The sequence below is a fragment of the Branchiostoma lanceolatum genome, chromosome 6 (genome assembly GCF_035083965.1).
Source record: "Branchiostoma lanceolatum isolate klBraLanc5 chromosome 6, klBraLanc5.hap2, whole genome shotgun sequence".
Lineage (NCBI taxonomy): Eukaryota > Metazoa > Chordata > Leptocardii > Amphioxiformes > Branchiostomatidae > Branchiostoma > Branchiostoma lanceolatum.
The window spans coordinates 15981918-16003552 of NC_089727.1; the positions used below are offsets into that span (position 1 = coordinate 15981918).

Here is a 21635-nt window from a genome sequence, read left to right on the forward strand (position 1 = left end):
ATCACTACATCACACTGTTATGAGTTTGAATAGCATCGAACATTGCCTAGCACTTCGCAGAAAGTTTTAAACATAGGGTCTGTTTTACTCCCACAGAAATCAAACGCTTTCATTTTTGTACGCACTCTGTGCGTGGGTTGTTGGAAAACATGTCTGGCAGGTTTCTCAGCTACACTGAACAGCCCAGGGCTTAAGATGACTCATGGTCACAAAAACATCACGGTGATTCACCTGGACTTGTGGCCATGTAAGGCAGACAGCCAATGTGGGTATGATCATGCTGTTAAAATGGATTGTGATAAACGTGTAAGGTATTAAAAGGCAAGATGATGCAGTGCATGCTCTACATTTGTTGTCAAGGTGAGTCGTCTGAATTTGATCATCACATGAGGTCATTCAAACAACATGCCTCAACTTGGTAGCGTGGTAGCTCTGTAAGGTTTGATTTAGCACCCCCCCCTCAAAAAATCTCTACTGCTTTTATCAGTTAGTTTACATGTATTACTCAGACATGAGTAATGCAATTAACGTTAATGTTGTGGCTATGAACCCAGGTAGCAGTAATTTCTTTGTAAAGAAAACAGTGTCAGGAGCATAAATCACATTTAGTTTTACATTTCTGCTAAGCCTAAGGGAAGGGGTGTGAAGACAAAAAAAATATTCCAGAGAGGATTCCTGCCAGATATTTAGGAAATTTCTGCTCTGGTAGGAACGTTTTGTGATGAGACATTTATAACACCGACAACAGGTGGTTTTAGGTGTCAAATGCATGTCATCACAGACTGACTTACATTACAACTCAAAAGCTTTATAATCTTACGAGTTACGCACCCTAAAATGCACTCAAACACACACTCACATATTCACACACACTCACACATACACACACACATACATACATACACACACACACTCACATAGACATAAACTCTCTCACACATACGCACACACACAGACACACTTACATATACACCTGTGCTCACACAAATCTATAGTATTACTATTACAGAATAGACCTCAAATGCTGCCAATGTAATGATAGTTTAGCCTAAAGCATCTGCATTGGTCAAATTGTCTCTATTCAAAGTTAAACATGCACTATATTTGTCTTGGTTCCAACTTAAACTGAATACAAATTCACCTAGCATTTCTAGGGTTAATACATAATTTTGCCTTGCTGGGTTGTTGAATATTAATAACATACAACAATAACATGATATCATGGTGTCACTTGCATGCCTGTCTTGAACCATGTTACTGTTAGTGTCAGTTGAATCTCGAAAGGGCGTCTATATTTTCTGTTTTTATAGTTAAGATTAGGTGTTCATGCTCATCTTCTGGAAGCTTTGTTCACTGATTTTTTATTTTTTTTTATTCAAAGACACCAGAGACAAAGACAAAGGGGCGCTGCACTCAAGTTATAAAACTTATTTTGCCATTCGCCACTTAACAAAAATACAAAATTATAGATATAACGTTAGATCTATAAACACATATATATACAACAAGAACCTAAAGTGTGCCTAATTGCTGATTGCTTTCCAGAATCCATGATTAATGTAACAGTGAATTATTCATGCTATTTCTAGCTAAACATGTATTTGTATTTGTAAACATGTGCTATGAAGTAGATGTACATGGTAAAATCTTAGCAGTTTGCCATTTCTTATGTCCAACACATTGTTTCTGATTTTCACATAAGATCTTTATAAAAAAACACATGAAAGTCTGGATGTTGTCATAGATCACCGATTCATTGCAAAATGTTGCATTCACCTGTACAAGATTGTGACAAAAAATTAGTCTTCCTTGCAACAAACACCCAAAGAACCCTGACCAATGCCTCCAAGGCATGTTAGGGTAGGTCTGTATGTGGTAACATGATCCCTTGTTCAAGGAAATTTTGTGATTACCCCAATAATTCATTTCATAGTCTGTTTATTTTAGGGTTAATGATGTGCCCCTCCCTCCCCATGCTGTATATTATCCACATTGTTTGACAGGCTTCAGTCTAACATCAAATGATTGTCTACACAGTTCAATTTTACTCAAGATCGTCAAATTGTTGAAAATGGTTAGTTGTTGTGCACACGCTCTGTCTCATCATTATTCAGATGTTGTTGTTAAAACATCGTCCAGACTGGATAGAATTGTCTATCGTCTGGCCTCAAAGTACAAAGTTTCTGAATACAATTGCTACCACAACAGGTATCTGATCTGTATCAATATTTGTCTCTTGTTCAACAAACATTTGATGATGATATCGATTTGAAAGACCATAGCCATCCAAGGTTTAGAAAAACAGACGCCATCTTTTGGTACGTGACCTTGGAGCACGTTGTGTTTACCTGTCCAGGTGAGCATACCATTTCGTACTCAATTGTATGCATGCTAGGTACCGTGACCTTTGCCCCCTAGGCTGAACAAACTCAGCTGTCTGGCTGCTTTCTGTATCATCCATTTTGTTGTTGTCCTCTGTGTGATTTGACTTTGTTGTGGTGATGTTGGATTTGTTCTGAAAACCAAAATTGTGTCTAGAATCTTGATTGCTAGCAATGAATTGGTGGGAAGTTGGAACAATTTCCTTTCAAAACTATAACGTTACCATTTTATTTTCCAATCTGTCTTTGTCAGTCATGTCACAAGAGTTTGTATCTACAGAGAAACAAGCATAACAAGAAAATGAAATGAGTGAGAAACTAAGACATGAGACTCTAGTGTGGCATAAAGGCAACTGGTTACAAGTTTGCTTTGATTTTCAACCGGAAACAATGTCAGAACTACCGGTAGATTTATTCAGTTTCATACTGAACACTACATTCTATTACTAGTAGTTGATTAGCTTGATAGCATGAGCAGTCTAAATACAATATAGGATCAAAACACAGTATCAAGTAAATACAAAACTACAGACAGTAAAGGGCATGTCTCAGTGCAAATACCACTTAGAGTAGTGAAGTTATGCCGGTGATGATAAGCCCCCCTCCCCATGTTGATTTAGTAGTGGGCTACCCACAATATTCAATGTAATTCCTTTGTGGTGTACAAATGTGTATTAGCATACAGTAAACAACAGCAGCACCCTAAGTGTGCCATTTATGAAGTTCCCCTGGCCCCCCAGCTGATTATAAGCCCACAAGTCCCTCCCACCCCATCATACTTTCACACCCTGTGAAGCCAGATTAGCATGCCTGTGACAACCATTAAATTGGGCTTGCACAGTAATTGTTACAAGGTCCCTGCAGGGTGACATGAGATCTCACACTTTACATAGCAGTGGGTGTTAGAGCTGGCACAGTTGATGTTTCCTACTTACTTCCCACTTCCAGTTTCACATGTCTTTCAACAGTTACAGCATTTGTCAGTTTTCACCCAGGAATTTTGTGTCACGTCTAGTGGTGCAGATCGGTCCGGCCGGACCAGTTCCGGACTTGTAAAACGTTTAGGTTCAAGTCCAAAAAAACCTTAACGTCTGGAAACAAGTCTGGACGGGTCCCCCGAAAGTGCGAAATGGAACGAAATGGAACGAAATGGAACGAAATGGAACGAAATGGAACGAAATGGAACGAAATGGAACGAAATGGAACGAAATGGAACGAAATGGAACGAAATGGAACGAAATGGAACGAAATGGAACGAACTTAAACATATGTAACATTATGAAATGAAATACCAGGAGATAGCGAAATATAAGGAACGTTGTAACATTCACAGTAGACGGGAACAGGAAGTAAATACATAATATAACGTGTTTTATTTCTTGAATCTGTTTGATAATAGTAAATACAACGTTTTTGCCCCGTTTGTGTGGCTAGATTCTTCCCTGAAAATGGGAGCGCAGTGTGGAAAGAGATCCACCGCTCTTCCTTTGTGTTTACCAACGATCTGCAAGTGAACAGCTGAAAATAGAGAGAGCATGAGGCAAGCGTAATTTTATTATTTATACAGCGTGTTTGCGTGTTGCAAATGGAGCCCCGCATGCAAATGAACCGTCAATGTTGCCAGCGCATCGGAACTGTGCACGTGGGCCGGCGTGCTACCGACAGGTTGAATCAAACTCCGACTTCCAAGTTTTATTTACAAACGGTTTTAGTCCATAACTAATACGTAGCTGCATATCTCCGCAACAACGATTTTTATACAACCAATTGTTCGGCTGGTCGGCTGTCGGAGAATGGACCCTTCCGTTAATGATATGCAAATGCGGCTCTGCACTGCGCCACCAATGTGACATTTCACACTCCATTCAATTACGGACATGGACTGAGAACTACCTCTGAAGACATTTCTGCTTCCTTGTTCACGACAAAACAAAGGGAGGGTGTGAACGAGCAGGACATGTATTTCACAGTCCACACAACACGCAAACACGCTGTATAAATAATGAAATTACGCTTGCCTCATGCCCTCTTGGTGAATTATGAGATGCAATGTTACCACCAACTTCTGTATAATCTAGTCCTTACTTCGATACTCAGTTCCGTTTGCTGGTTGTCCCTGCTATTTGCAGCAGGTCATTTGCAGATAGTTGGTAAAATCAAGGAAGAGCGGCCGAGCTCTTTCCACGCGGCGCTCCCATTTTCAGGGAAGAATGTAGCCACACAAACGCGGCAAAAACGTTGTATTTACTATTATCAAGGAGGTTTTATATGCTCCTTGCTATTATCAAACAGATTCAAGAAATAAAACACGTTATATTATGTATTTACTTCCTGTTCCCGTCTACTGTGAATGTTACAACGTTCCTTATATTTCGCTATCTACTGGTATTTCATTTCATAATGTTACATATGTTTTAGTTCGTTCCATTTCGTTCCATTTCGTTCCATTTCGTTCCATTTCGTTCCATTTCGTTCCATTTCGTTCCATTTCGTTCCATTTCGTTCCATTTCATTCCATTTCGTTCCATTTCGTTCCATTTCGTTCCATTTCGTTCCATTTCGCACTTTCGGGGGACCGGTCTGGACTTGAAAAAAAATTCTCTCACTCATACACTCCTTTTTGTTTTAAACCATCTTAAACCTTCCTTAAATCGTGAAATTTGCACTAGAAAAATATGAAAACATTGCTGTTTTTGTGTTTATAACTGAAGTTTTGTGTTAATTACTGACTGTATATAATTCCGTATAACGTTGGGTAACATAAATTCGGGATTTTTCCGATAATGGTTGACTGAAATCAATCTAGCAGAACAATAAACCATCCTTTTTTTCTATTATTCTGTCAGTATCATGTACTATCTTTGCACTAATCATATATATGGTAGATTTTGTCTCTAGTCGTGCTGACACCATAATATTTCAACTTGAAACTACCGTCCGCCGCACGCACAATGACGGTGCTGTCGGACAGGGGTGAACATTAATTCGGGAGAGAAGATTCGTCTTGAATAACTTACCGCTAATTACATTTTATACAGCAGCTATTCGTTCCATCCTTGGCTTGAGGAGAGTGCTATGGATATAGACGTGTCCAAGTAAAAAAAATACACGAAAAAACGGCCGTACCGCACACATCAGGCCTCCGGGAACAACCCGTGTGTTGAGTCGGTAGCTATAGAACGTCAAAGTCGACATCTACCGTCATGGAAACGTGTACATTATTCATGGCAAGTTAGCCGGATGCCGTAGCATTGATAATACTACTATGTCCATGTATTCCTTGTTGTGTTAGGAGCAAACTTTGAGGAAAATATCGTCCTCAGTCCACAATCACACGCAACATTTAGACAAAAAAGTGTTCCTCACAAACCTTTGTCGTCTGCTTGACAACAGGATTCTGGGTAATGATATGGCGGCGGGAAAATACACGTGCCGTAGGTTGTAGCAACAAAGAGGGGTTTTGATGATTGATCACACTTAGAGTCCAATTGCAGGTCAGCAATTTTAAGAAAATAAGTTGTCTTGTAAATGATTGTGTTTAGCAGGAAGCGGATGTGACATTTGTCTTATAAACCAGCCGACAACGATGTAGTGTGATTCTCCCACAAAGCCCTCAAACTGTTCCAATAAGGGACGGAGAGTTTTTGTCCTCGTCGCCTTCTAATGCATGCTTATCGAAGTTTTCAGACAGTGTTCTGAATACGTTAGTCTGTCAAGTTTGCATTTCTAGCGGTATTACTGATGTTGCATCTAGAACATATCCCTAAATACCCCGTTTTCGAAAAATCCTGAATTTAAGTACCCCACGAATTTATGTTACCGAACGTTATATAGTTTTCAAATTACATGTAAAATATCTGCCAATATGCAATTTTACATGTAACACGAAAAAAATATTCCAAAATTATTGTTCAGGTCCGGACTTTCAAGTTATTGTTGATTATAGCCTCTGTTCACTGTTCTAATGTAAACTTTGGAACCTTGCTTTTCCGCTGAGCTCCAACTTCCAAGTATGTGGGAAGTAGCAGAAAACAAGTCTCTAAATTTACACAACAGTAGACAACTTCCTGCATGTAAAGTAACATGAGCTGAGTTAGCTCTTTGGCCTCCTCTCACTACCCAGTCTTGAATATTCCTTGGTAAAACCAGATGTTGCAAAAAGTCTGCAAAGCTTGTTGAGACACTGTGCTAACAGTAACTAACTGTCATGCTGGCATCACGTTTTTAACAGGAAGAAGTTTGAAATGTGGTTGTTATCTTGTATGTGATGTGACCTGTCATGTTTCCTAGTCAGCAGGGACAGGGGCTGATTTAATTGCACTTATTGTTTATCAGTGAGCAAATGAAGAAAACTATTATATCTCAGTGTAGCACATTTCAACGGTTTGATAGGCTTTTTTCATAATGAAAGTGAAAGACTTGAAATGCTTAGAGGATTGAATACAAAAGTTTCTCTGTGTGTAGTGCACACATGTATAATGTAGCATAACAAAGGGATGGTATTCACCTATCTGTTACCATTAGACTGTCTATTGTCATCAGAATTGTTTGCATACCACTATCGCAATAACCCTTTGGTCAGCCTTTCTTACCATATATTGAGTTCGAATTGGGGTCTGCACTGTAGTGCGAAATCATCTTTTTTTTTAAAGAAATAGCTAGGACAATGTCTTACAATACATAAACTTTACCTTTTAGATTGTGTAATACTCCTACAGCATCCCTCCCTTGTCATTCAGCCTCATCACCTGATTATTTTCACTACAGATGTCCTTTGTAACTAGTCACCCAAAGTCAGGCATGTTTAGGGTGTGAATTGGTGCATTTCAGGGAAATGTCAGTCTGGGAGATATGCTTATCACAAGCTCAAGGTCTAAGATAGGTGCAAAATACAGTCAGAGCCAAGAAGCCCTTTGCTGACTTTATACATTCATAGCTAAGGTAAACGTGAGACTCAGAGTCATCATAAAAGCTGTTGAGTAGCTTAATTAAGTGCCAGTTGCTTGGAATGCAAAGGTGTTAAACTTTGTAGATCTATCCTGTAGCTGTGTGAAAAAGAGTTTTGGCCCAAGGGCATGTCTGCAGGTAGCTGTTGTTTCATTTATCTATTGACGTCACGGATGACACCGACATGCAGGAATAGCTGCATAATTTACCTGCCAGTGACAGGCAGTTCAACAGCTAACATGTGAATACATGTAGTTTGTAAGGGCTGAATGCTTGCCCTTCAACAGAGTTCAAAGGTAAACAGGTGCACTATTTGCGCACTGGGGGTCAAAGTCTACGCGTCTATCGTCCTCTTTTTGGAATCATTAACCGTGACAATACAGCGTCATGCGGCAGACTGTCACGGGAGAGTCAAGTTTAGCACTAGTTTGACCAAGTAGTTCTGTAAATCAAGAAAACGCTGTTGTGCTTTTATGCCTGCCATTGTTTGCTGTAAAGGGTGCTTTGGCGTGGACACCTGATACCTGATCAAGGTGAGGTGAAAATAGGTGTGTACAATAGGAATTTAGTGTTGTTTACTTTCCTGTCTACTACATTCAGAGGAGGGCCGAGTTTGGGGATAAACTTGAACTGTTCTATCACAGCGCAGTGGAGCATTTACTATCTATCAGAGAATGAAAAATACCTGTTGATTGGAATAGGTGTGGTTCGTACAGTACCAGTATCGGCTTTGGGGGATCTCTTCACCACATGTCTGGGTACTAGTAGTACCCTGAGGCTTCTCGAACAAGATTACAACCCAGACTTGGAACTGATCAGCCACAGTTACCATAGAATCAGTCAATAAACTTCTATACCTGTACCTGATTAATTTTCTTCCTGTGCATTGTGAAACAGTCAAAAACTCAGTGAACTTGATACTGCATACCTGTACCCAAGTTGAGGGTCAGTGCACTGTAAACAAAGTAGAATACTTTAAATCTTGAATGGTATGGCATATTTCTTTTCTTTGCCTTTCTTTGTAGAAAAATAGCCTCTAATATGTTTGACTTGATCTATCGCCTTACATGTACATGTAGTAGTGCCTTTATTTTCCTTGGAAGGCCCTGTCGGCCAGTACATATACATATATATTCATGTCCGTTCTTCCTAGGGGTCCAAGTGGAGAGGGAGTGTCATGGGAAATAAATAAGTAGATGAAATAACAAACGATTTACAGCAAAAATAGATAATTAGTTAATACATTATCATAATCATACAAGTCATACATGGGTTGTCTCATCATAAATGTATTTGTCTGAAAGGGTTGTACATGTAGCAGTATTTGTCCCTGGTATTTTTATTGAAAGGCATTTTAGATCTCATGACTACTTAAGTCCCATGCAGTATGTGTTTTTGGATGCTGGTCAGTTTTCACACCTGTTGAATGCAATGGGAAGGTGCCAAAGTGATTATGGGCTTTTACTACAAATGTACTAAATGGCTTTGTAAGGTGTTTGTCTTTAATAGTGCATACTGTTCACAAGTCTTGATTACCTACATCTCTGATATGCTAAAAATGCTTTGTTTGTCTTACTAGTTAGTGAGTACTGGAACCAGACTAAGTTATTAAACATTACAGATCTTATCTTGTGGCGTCTTCCACCACAACTGTCATTAACAGTGATATACCAGAATGCCTTCACTGAGAAGGTTATATACTGTAAATGCATTTAAATTTGCATGGTTTTTATTTCGCGGTAGGGAGAAAATGGAGTGTTCGCGGTGGTTTTAAGTTCGCCTTTGAAACAATAGTGATTTAGTCTGTACACTTGAAGAAGCTGTCACGCGAAACCGGTCGTAGTACTAGACTGAATAAAAGTTCTACACAGGAACTATGCGGCTTCAGATGTCTTACTGAGGGACGACTGCGGTGTGAAAGATGTCGGTTGGCTTGAGGAATGAATCCACTCTACTATATACTGAAACAATAGTAGCGCTACAGTCATAGCTGGGCAAAGAACATAAAACCACCTCGAACATTTCTGCATTTACAGTAATCTCCAATGTTTCTTGGTATCTTGTATCAGCAATACCCTAGCAACTTGCTTTTAAATTGCAGGTTCCATTGTCAGTGCACTGTAGCATGACCGTGGAGCAAACAATTAAGGTTAGTTGCTTAAAACACACAGACTACAGTTAGATTGACTTGTGCTATTTTTTTTATGGCTTCTCTTTCCTGTTGCAGGAACCACTTGATTAGCAGTTGCTCGTTAGAGGTAGTAGGATGACGTTAGTGCAGCATGAGCAAGGACTGACCTTTGACTTTGCAAGCAACAACATGGACCATGAGGTATGTAGGGGGGGGGGGGTGAGTGAGTGAGTGAGTGAGTGAGTGAGTGAGTGAGTGAGTGAGTGAGTGGAGATGATCTCAGTTGTTCTTCTCTGCCAGTGTTTTCTGCATTGCCTCTGTGTCACTGTATATTATTTCATTTCACATAACCAATTTTCATCATATCATCATCCGTAGCAAACAACATTACTGACACTTTTGACATTGCATTGCCAAGGAATACAACTAGCAAAAAGCAAGTTCATTGCTCAACTGTATTTTTTTTCACCAGAAGACATGAAAATTGGTTAACAACTGTATGATTTATTGTTGGCAAACTTGTATGCTTGTGTCATATGTAATTCATAGACCAATAGATCATTATTGGCAACATAAGCGAGGCTCAAGACATTTTTATTCAGCATGAACTCCTTTAGCCTGAAAAATTTTTACTATTCTTTTTTCTGCAGTTTCATAATTTTTTCTGGAAATGGCAGATAACTCATGGGTTATTGGAGCCCTGATCAAATATTTTCACAATCACTAATGATTGATGGTCCCATTAGTAAATGGATTTTTAAGCAATTAGTAGATCCATTAGATACAAGGTGTGATTATATTGTCTGATGTGCAAATTGTCTATCATGTAGATCATTAGTTAGATCCATCATTAACAGTGCACATCTGCACTTGCATGACCTTGTCTCTGCCTGCTCTACTCTTGTTCATTTTGCAAGTTCAAACAGTCTTCTGCACCCCTCTATATTTTGACAATGAAACAAAAAAGAGCATATTCAAAGGCAATGTGGACTCCAACATGATGCTGTTCTACTTAGATATTTGTTCAACTGAACGATTTAAAGCTCTTTCAAAACAATCTAAATGACTAGAAAAGCAGGAGAATATTTAAAAGCCTGATAATATTGAAACATTACCGTGTGCGGCCTCACCAGACTGGACCCACTGGACAGAGCTGCTTGGTAGCACAGTGTAGAGACTGGTGCCCAGCATTATGTTGGGGACCCCAGTAGTGGTATCATCAAATACTGGATGCTACTACTATAAAACACAGAGATACTTTGCACCTTTGAGTCACTTTTAGCCATAGTAGTGTCTATTTGGATATCAGTAAAATATTACACTGAGTGTAATATTTCACTGATATCCACTACTATAATGGCTAAAAGCATGTATTGTTATGACACCCTCTAAATTGTTATAAGAATCAAGATTCGCTATTGAATATGCTCTAGTAAGGGATTTTGGAAGTAGGGGAGTGCAGAAGACTAGCACTGCAACTCAGTCGACTGTCGCTGCTTTTTTTTTCCTACTCTCTCCTGTTTCACAGATCTTCACAGTTCCAGGGTAGCACATTGTAGCCGACGCTCTGTCTTCCCTCAAGCAGTAAGAAAGTAAGAAGACATGGCAGAGCGTCTTGGCGGAGGCTGGTGATTCAGCATAGAAGTGTTGCTAAGCAAGATGCAAGACTTCTTCATCTGTATCTTTGCAGTTGTTCAATGGCTATTTATTGTTTGATAGTTTTTTTTCTTTTGTTGTGGTAGTAGATTTCACTAGGCCTCTTGTTGGAGCTGTAGCCCATAACATTTAGAAGCCTAGTGAAAGACACTACATACACAGATTCCTCTACTGTCTAGCTGCTAACTTGTCCTTATGTGTCTGTCTTATCCCTCTGTCTTGTCTTATACAGTATGCTACATTAAGTAGTAAATGTTACATTTAATATGCGTTTTCAAAGTTTTCATGTTAACCATCTCCATGCAGCCTAACCTTATAAATGTAACAAATTTTGTGCCAAAAGGCCACATCAGCAGGGAGAAGGTTAAGAACTAATTTGAAGGATTTGATCTTAGATCCAAGATGCTTGCATCCAGTGAGCTTATTGATTAACTTTTCCAGCTTGGTTGGCAATGTTGTCACTGTGTTGCTTTTTGGGTAAGGCCACACAAATTTTATTTGTTGCTTCTCGGATTTTTTAAGGGACAAATTGGAGCGACAGGGCGAAAAAAATAAAACTAAAATTTTCTTGCAAATAGTCTGGGGTGAAGATAAGGGTTTACATAACATAAAGAATAAGAGAATTATTCAAGTTTCAGCTTTGTATGGCCCATTTTATGCAATGCACCCCTTTCTTTGATCTAGTACTATAATTTCAGCAACAAAATTACCTTTTGCCATGTAATATATGGATTGATATTGAGAAATGGTTTTGATAAATGAAAAATTACAACTTATGATCAATGTGACCACAGTTTTTAGTTATGTGCAGACCTTTATCATCTCTTTTGGTGGCTATTGAGTTTTACAACTGAAGAAATAGTAAAATCGTGAGTAAAAATTTGTGAATGGGACTAGCGACCCAATTTTTTTTTTCCAAAATGGGAAAAACAGGACAGGCTATTCCGAGAAGCAACAACTAAAATTGGTGTGGCCTAAAGACAAAATATGTTTTTCATACTAAGGAGAATAATATCATAATGTGAAGAAACAGAATGTTTTGTTTCCAGACAACAGTTTGTCCAACATAATACATGTAGATATAAGAACGTCCAGCAACACTTGGAGACGCAATGAAATGATACATTCTATAAATGCCTGATGAAAATGTTGCAGATTATTTTGTGCGATGAAAGCAGTCAACAAAATCATTAACCACTGTATGATACAACAAAATTTGGAAAGGAAACTGCTCATAGTGATGGACACTTGCCGATGAGATCATTGCATCACAGCACTCTCATGTTCTACCAGTTCTGACGTTCGGTTCCAAGCTTTTACCATTGAAAGTTGCCCTGAGGCCACACCAATTTAATTTCTTGGTTAACGGATTTTTGTATTCAAAAAAAAAAATTTAGAAAAAAAAAATCATGAAAACAGAAGGCTGGCCCAGCCTTCTGTTTTCATGATTTTTTTTTTCTAAATTTTTTTTTTTGAAAATAAAAATCTGTTAACAAGAAATTAAATTGGTGTGGCCTGAACATAAAGTATGTAAAAGTTACAATTGACCCATATGTTATCATCATGTTACCTATTGACAGGACCAGTCCAGCCCAGCAGTTATTGTAGAACCCATCGAGAGGCCAGATATTGAGATAAAAGAAGAAGTGGAGTATGTCTACATCGACTCTGTAGTCGAACACGAGGAAGAAGTTGTGAGTGACACAGGTAAGTTCTGTCTTAAAGATTGTGCGATACCTACTTCAAAAAAGTTTAAAAGGTTGCTCACATAGCACATTCATATCATGATCACCCAAGACTGCCTGCAATGAGATCTAGAATTCAGCAATAAGATTTAGCATGTTCTCCATGTAAGATGTTTGTAATTCCTGCAATTCGTATTATGATTAGGTAACAGTTATGTTGGAAAAAATTATTCAATAAAGATGTTTAAGTTTTTAAAAAGCTGATAGTGATAGCTGATTCAAAAAGCTCACTGTATCAGAACATTGTCAACTATGAAGGGGTGGTTGGCAAGTAAGTTAGCAGGTCATTAAACTGTTGTATATCAGTGTATATATGATTAGACTGCCTACCAATATAGAGCAAGGAGGGAGCCGAAAAATAAGACTGTAATTCTATATTTTGCTGACACCCTTGTTGTTTCAACATACATGTTGGGATAAAAGTCAGTTTAAGTCGTACATCTTTGACATATCTTAGCACCCAGTGACCGTGGCTTTGTGAGTGTGACTACTGTAATGTTAGCACCAGTTCACATGCAGGCTGTGACCAAGTACAGCAAATACTAGTGTGTATGTTGAGAATGACATTGGCATAGTCCCAACTTAGTGACAAGCCCTATTGCTGACATTGACAACATACATGTAAATCTACATTGTACAACACATTACATGTAACACATACTGTAGGCTGTAGAAAGAATTGTCAATCAATGGAACCCATTATATGATGTTTATGTAGAGTATGTTTCATTAGTTAGAGTCAGTTTTGCTGTGCAAAGGTGACATGTAGTCATGAAGGAGGTTGGCTCTGCCTCCTAGTGATGAAATACAGTACTGCAACTTGCATGAGAAGGTTGACAGACTTGATGAAGACTTTACGTTTGATACATTTTGAGTCTGTAGAGTCTGAACATTTATCAGGAAATGATGCCACAGAGAATGGTAAGAAGGCAAAGTTACTGAGATCACTTCTACATTTGTCTAAATGTCATACTTCCCCATGTTACACACACAATTTATACTACATGAATGTTTTATGTGTTTCAACTTGACTGGTTTAATATGACATTCAGCTGACAGGTATAAGGCTGCACCAAGTATTTTTTATGGATGACGTCCTTTGGAGACCCTAAATCTAATGCGAGAGCGCAAAAAAAACACAAGACGGGCCGAAAAAAACAAGATGCCTAGATTTGAAATATTATAGTCGACGACACATGTTAGGACACAAATTGAATGAGAGAACACAGTGTAACAACTAACAATGCTTTTATTCATCATGAAAACAGCAATAATTTGAATAAATCAATTGAAGTTGAACAGCAGTTGTTGTCCTGTCCTGTTTCTTTCCATATCCCACTGCTGTCAGGATCATCCTGTCAGCAGTGCATTTTTTTCTACTGCTGACAGGATGATCCTGCCAATAGCCTTAGGCGTTTATTTATGCATTTCGCGGGACGAGTTTTACATTAATCTTATGATTTGCGGCACTGTCGTAACTCTTTGGTCATAGTTACAGGAAGCGTAATTTCTTGTTTTTTTTCTGGGAACAGACCAAAATCAATGCGCGCGCGGACGTCATCCATAAAAATTACTTGGTGCAGCCTAATATGACATTCAGCTGACAGGTAATGAAGGAGAACTAGTCCCTGTTAAAGCTTCATTGATGAAATAATGGACAAGCAATTTGTTATGAAGTCTTTGCTTATATGATATACATGTAGTATAAAAGTGAGCAGACTTATGGCTGTTGCATTGCATCATGGGAGCTCTTGAAGAAGATTGGTACTGAAGTCACTGCCAGCACAATGAATGCTTGATTATCTCTTCATATTCAAAACTAAAATTCCAGTTCTTTTACCAGTTGAACAATAGAACCTCCTTGGATTAACTGATCCCTTAAAAGATTAAACCGATGTCAAGGGTAACATTACCCTGTGTTCACCTAGGGTTTGTCAATCAATCAGCCATGGGCAGATGCTGTACTGATGCATAGTGGCTGTAGACAGGTATTTGTTGGGTTAACAATATTTGGGCATCAGGACACTACCAAACAAAGAGGCATGGTATTACTGCCTTCCAGTTCTTCCCCTGAAATTGTATGACTGTTTCACAGGATATTAAGACAGCCTTGTTTTGAGGGATATGGTGGCAACATGTATAACATTGACACTTCAGGCTTTGTTTGTTTGTTTTGGGTGCACATTTTTAAGTGTTATTACTGGGTATGTTTAAATAGTGGCTTCAAAAACACATGAAAGTTATGATTTTCCACTGCCAGTTTGTTGACAATGTAATTTATGACTCATAACTATTTTTTGAAAAAAATATACGAGGTATTGGGAAAGATCCAGACCCAGGAATTTCTTTAAAGATTTTTATGTATCTTTTAAAATCATTTCATATCGTTTTATTAGATCCTCAACGGTTATGAGGTGGGGAACCTCTTGCAGGGAAAAAATTGATATTTAACTTTAGACATACATCCCTGGGAACTTGGACAGCTGCTCAGTAGGGATGGTCAGAAACTAGGGTAGCTGTACAGCATGGCTCGTTTCTAACATAATGCCCCAATCCAAGAATTTGAATGTTCCAAGGGTTTTTAATATTGCTGTATTGATGGAGGTCAGCACTCCAAGTTTTTTAACTCCATGAAAAATGGAGATATTGTTTTTGGCCTGTTTGTGTGTGTGTGTGTGTCTGTGTGTCTGTGTTTCTGGCTGTTTGTAGTCAGCATAACTCAGGATGGATTATGATGATATTTGGCATGTGGGTAGGTGTTGGGAAGATGAAGGTCAAGATTGATTTTGGCCCCCCTGGTATGTGACCTTGTTACTGCAGCAGAACTTTTGTCATTTGTATCATTTGACCTGATTTTTTTTGGGCAGATAGCAAGGTGTAAGAAAGAAATGGTGTAGGTTTTGGGCTCCCAGCAGCTTGCTCTGGAACTACAGGGGTGTTTTGTCAATATCTTCCAAGGAGAATAACTGAACAAAGGGTTTCCATGATATTTAATATGCAGGTAGCTTAAACAGATATGTACACAATGAAGTGCAAATTATGCAAATTGCGACTTAATCTGCATAATCAATGAGGGAGATCTATATTTGCATTGTTTTCCATCATAAGACTCAAATACAGGTGACATGTAGTTTATGGCAGGGGGAACATAAAGAAATACTAATTATGCAAATAAATTTCTAATTTGCATAATTAATGCAATAGTGCCACAATTCTTCTAAGTGGTGAATAATTGGACTGCAACATTGTTACCCGTGTAAGTAAAAATTTTGAAAGTCATTTGCATAATCAGAATATTTCATGGAGATTAATAGAGGTCTCAAAACTCGAGTTGATATAGTTTAAATGTTAAAATGAATTGTGTAGACAAAAGGATTTTGAAACGTCCCTTATGTGTGGAACTGAACAATAGCAATTTGTCTCAATTTGTCTATAGCATTTTAGTGATGTGTTATATGTGCAATATCTTACATGTTAAGGTACCTTTTGTCTGTGAAGTGAATCTATGCAATACAATTTTTCCTAAGTTCTAGTTGCATAGCATCATAGCATTTTGATGAGTGTGATGTACCTTGTCGCTCCTTTTGAATTTTTTTTTATTGCTGGGAAGTCACCTATCAAATGCAGCACACATGTACATAGGTGGCTAGTCCCACTACTGGCACGGATGAAATGCACCAGTGACATGAAGCTTTGGTGCAGACTTTTACACACAATTAAAGCTATTGATTTGAGGCTTCGTGTTTAGGGATTGCGGAAAAGGCTGGCCCTGTCTACCTGGCCTGTCTACCCTGGCTGTCTACCTTTTTTGTGCCCCAAGGGTATGCATGGGGGTTTGGGCTTTAATGGAATTTCCTTGAGGAAAAACTGGGTCAATGCAATTCCAGGTGTGTGTGAGCTGGATGGAAGATAATGCCTATTGGGTTGGGGCGGGGGTGTGGGTGAAGCTGGTAAAGCAATTCCACCAAGACTGGAAAAAAGTTCCAAGTACATTGTATATAATAAAACGTTCCTGAAATGTTAAACAAAATTGAAGTAGAAAGTAATACAAGGAAGCAAAGAAAACTGGTAGGATGAGCCAGACAACAATAGGACCTTTGTTTGTCACAACAGCTAAATTCACAACAGATGTCTGACACTCCTGGGGGTTACTGTAGCTCAGATACTGACGAAATCTTTAGCAGCCTATCAGTTTTCTTTGTTTATCCCGTAACGTTACCCCATCACACCTCTTCTATCTAGTGTAACAATCCTAGTACATTTTATTGTAAACTTAGATGTTAGTTTATCAATAATAGATTTTCTTGCAGTGTTGGTGGAGTTGCTCATAACTGTCCCTATCCTCCAACAGTATGATCCAGCCCACCCACAGCTGGGATTACCACTGACCCAGGTTTTCCTCAAGAATATTCAATGAGATGCAAAACCCCCATGCATGCCCTTGGGGTACAAAAAGGGTAGATAGCCAGGGTAGACTGGCCAGGTAGACAGGGCCAGCTTTTTCCGCAAACCCTTCGTGTTTAGATGATTTTGATTTGTGCTCATGTGATGGTGGACACTGGGCATTATTAGGAGGAACATACACCAATAATTCTGCCCAGGTCAAGGTTTACTTGTTTTCGAAAGTTTTTCAAAGTTAGGGCATGTTGATTTGATTATACCGATGACATCCGCACGTGCCATTAATTTTCGTCCGTTTCCAAAGAAAAAAGTTGTCAGCCATACTGTAGATTGTAAAAAGCAGCTGCAAAATGAGAAAATACCTACTGTGAATCGCAAAAAAGAAAAAATTTGGAAAGGTTACTTGTGTCGTAGAATGCCAAAGAATAACTTTTGATATAAAGTTTAATGTTAAATAATGACAAAAATGAAGGACCTATATTTCGGTATACCATACTATGTCTAGTTTTGTTTATCCCTCCTGACCACATAGATTTCATAATGAAGGCAACTTTTTTTTTTCATTTGCACGCACGGCTTCAGTTTTGGGATGATGTGGACTACCTGGTGAGAAGTGTGGCAACCTCCTAACCCACAGGCCACAGCAACAGAAGTTTGCCCGCAGCAAATCAGTGATCGGTCGGTTTTGAAGCACTGTCAGTGAGAACACCCCTGTCAATTTGTTGCCTGCAACCTCTCTGAGCCCTTCTGACATGTTTTTGGTTTGAATTTCAAAACTTAACAGGATTATAGCATCTGTTTGCCGCTTTGTTGACCTTCTGCTTCAGTATGGGTTGTCCCTCACCGGCTTGCGCACAACAGACCAACCAGAATATCCCTCCGCCCACGTGTAAAAATTTTAAAACTCACGCAATTTTAGTCCCTAACTTGACAGTTTGTATCATTTAGTAACCAAACAAATTTCTACATCTATAATCAGAACTAAACTGTTCGTAAAAACTTGGAAAATTGCAACGATTTGCTGCAGAAACGTCTCTGCGGACTACAACCCGGAACTGGACCCCGCCGAGTATTTCTTTTGACTCTTGTTGTGCTCTGCGATTGGCTACTGCCTTAGCGGGTCGACTGCAGATTAATATCGATTTTCGTAAGACCCTTGACATATGGTGCATATTCAGTTGTTATTTCGGAATATTCAGTCTCAAAAATATCCGTTTTTGACAATGATATCAACAACATATCCAATTCTACGCGGAAAGGGTACTTTCTCAAAGTGATGTATTGACCAATGAGAGAGCAGGAGACATATTCCGCAGTATTTAGGAGCGTATGCAAATTATTTCCGGCTTTTCTCGTGCGGATGGATACACCCTTGAGAGTTGGCAGCGAAGATGGCGGTCCCCGTCCAGGAAGTGGCCAGCAAGAGTCTTGATCTGCTTCTGAAAGCCGGTAAAATAATCATTGTTCCCAAATTATAGTCAGAGACGGTAGATAGAGTCATCCCGGTGTGTTAGGCAGAGTTTCAGCGGGAACGACGGCGGTATTCCGCCGCTGTAGCCGTTCCCGCTCGCTAACCAGGAAGTGGACCCGGTTGTGTTGACTTCATGCGTGGCTCTACTCGCTTCCTGATTCTTTTCTGCCGCCTGCTGTAAATATTTCGGTCATGGTCGCGCCAAAAATGTAGGTGATGACTTCCAGATGTTCCCACAGCATAATTTTTTGCAGTTTTTGTGAGCATTCCGTGTGTCTTTAGTGCCGTATCTCGCTTAGATTGAACACGGAAGTGGTGCGTCTGTCCTCCGTGAGGATTTCTGGACACCGCCGGAGTGGCGGGCTCCCTTACCTGCTATTGGCCCGCGTGTTGACGGATTTAGCTCGCAAAGAACCTCTTCCATAATCGATCTCCGCTTTCTTGTTGTCACATTGTGACGTTTGTACCGGATAGAATTTCGTGTGTACGTATGGGAGTTGGAAATCCCTGTGTTTTGAATGTGTTGGTGAAATGTAGTGCCCTTTGTGGTGTGCCACCCTGACCGTGGGGGTAACCAGGAAGTGAGGAGGCCCCCGAGTGGTGGTCCCATGCGATCACAGTCTTAGGACACTGGCATATGGAAGGGCTGTTCAACACATAAATCATTGTCAAAGCAGACCACCGAAAATTCCAAAGTGAGGGAATGACATGCTAGTGTTTTCACTGACCGTTAATCCTCATAATATTACCGTTATTTGGACAACAGAAGTCAAAAACGAACTTGTGGTCCACATGGTACAATGTGTGTAGGTACAAAACTCTGACCATGGTGTTTTAGACTGAACAGCGTTCGTACCAATTGACCAGTACAGATATTAAAAGTATTCAGCATAATGTGTTGGAGAATACGAGAAAAAAATATGTTTATCATTAGATCAACATTTACTGATTATTATTGTTGACTTTCATGGCTTTAATTTCCAGTTCAAATGTAACGTTAATGTCAATACTGCACTATAACTGTATGGAAAACTACAAGTTACAACACAGAGTGACAAAAGCCTGTACCGAATTCTGTGGCTTTTGTAATTACGTACATGTACACAGTTTAAAAGGTGTAATGTTGTGGAATTTATTTTAGACAGGAGCCTCTTCGTATTTCTACACCTGGTAATATCAATCACAGTTGTAGACAGGCTCATTAATAATTAATCTGTTTCCTTGGAAATTTGTTTCATTCCCTTTTCTCCCTGTGTGAAGTACTAGTACAGTGTTGTAAAAAATCCAAGCAGAGAAGTTTTCTGATTAAACTGGCCAGTACAATATTCGAACATTTATTGTGGAAGTGGATTAATATATGTTTCTTTGAGTTGATACACATACCAAATGCTTCAAGCAAGGAGTTTATCCTTGCTTCAAGCCAAGGTCTGGAAAATGGAATTTGGTATTTCTGCCAGCGGTTTTAAAACATTTTTGGGTACTGTGCCAGGTATTGTGGGTTGGTGGTTTGGAGTTTGTTGGTCCAGGTTTAAGTCTTCTGCGTTGCTAGTTAGAAGTAGCAATGACATCTCATCTATTCAACCTTCACATGCATTTAGTTACTACACTGAAAACATTAAATCTTATACAAACTTGGACACCACACAGTGCTGGTTGCTACCACATGAGATTACAGTATCAGCAGTTAGGGATTAACTACACTGGCGTTAATTCAGTGACACCTGATTCAATTACTGGAGTGATAAATACGACAGCTACCTCACTGATAAGGTGGCCCCTACTGTAGGTTGTAAAGGAATAGAGAATGATAGTGATATAATTACAATTGGAACTTTGTGTGTGATGTATTCAGGTGCCAGGTTTATGGTCAGATGTCAATGCGGGGTAACCCGTCTGTAGAAAGATGCTGCTGTTGCTAGTCTAATGTGGAAGGAGAATTCAAAGTGCTACAACTTGCAAGTCAATTATTCCTATAACTTATAAGGAACTTATTAGTATGTGTACGGAGATGAAAAGATACTGAGGAAATGCTAAACTTTGGTAACGGCTAGATGCCCTATTCAGGTTTGAAGCAGGTAGCTTGAAGTAAATCTAATGTTACAAATTCTCTAAACGTACACATGACGGTGATCAGGTATCTTACAGTGTCTAGCAAAGAGGACAGGGACACTTGACAGCCACAAACTCACATCCTGTTCTTTGAAACCACCATAAGTTACATAACAGGAAGTAGTTCAAAAGGGACGGTCCCCTGTAACGTATGCCCACAAAATATTGCCAATTTACAGGTGTTTATTGCAGTTATGTATTTAGAAATATTTTCACACCTTCGTAGTCGTTTCCCAATGAGATTACTTGATTAGGAAACAATTAGATGTTGACAATGTTCATGTTACAACTGATTTTTTCCCTCAATCATTTACCCCAGGTGTATGTCAATCAAATTTTGAAAGACATTTGCACACCTAAACCCTTTGTGATATCAATAAAAGGTTTATTGATAGGTTGTTGACATTTTCTATGTCTGGTCCGGGCCATGCGGAAAAAGCTGTCAGGAAGAAATCTTTACATCTGAAAAATTATCCCTACTGTCATGACTGTAGGTACATTCCAGGGAACACAATACCTGCATTACTGCTGATCCGTTTGACTTATACTCTAAAGAATCCATAAGGGTTTTCAAAACAACACTTATTTCTAGACCTGGCATTGAAACCTTTGGTATATATGGCAATCTGTTCATATTCTGTGGTGACTCCTTGAAAATGCCGTTTTTAAAGGACTACAACATCAAAAATTCCTACCAGTGTAACTGATCAAATTTCACTACTAAAACAGGGCAGACATTTTCAAAACAAGAGCCCCAGCAACTACTTCAGCCTGTCCAGTTTGCCTTGGCACCC

At 39.1% G+C, this 21635-nt stretch overlaps 1 protein-coding gene across 3 annotated transcripts in view; it reads left to right on the forward strand.

Moving 5' to 3' along the window:
* The window catches only part of LOC136436830 (ETS-related transcription factor Elf-2-like), a 32564-nt gene that overhangs the window by 511 nt on the left and 10418 nt on the right, over positions 1–21635 (forward strand). Inside the window, exons 1-3 of one of the 3 annotated variants that reach the window (XM_066431182.1) lie at positions 7701–7861; positions 9556–9660; positions 12696–12822. In XM_066431182.1, the coding sequence (XP_066287279.1) occupies positions 9595–9660; positions 12696–12822 (193 nt within the window). In that variant the 5' untranslated portion in view covers positions 7701–7861; positions 9556–9594. Of the gene's footprint in view, positions 1–7700; positions 7862–9555; positions 9661–12695; positions 12823–18593; positions 18711–21635 lie in introns of those variants that run through there. The other 2 variants (XM_066431181.1, XM_066431183.1) reach the window with 2 other exon arrangements.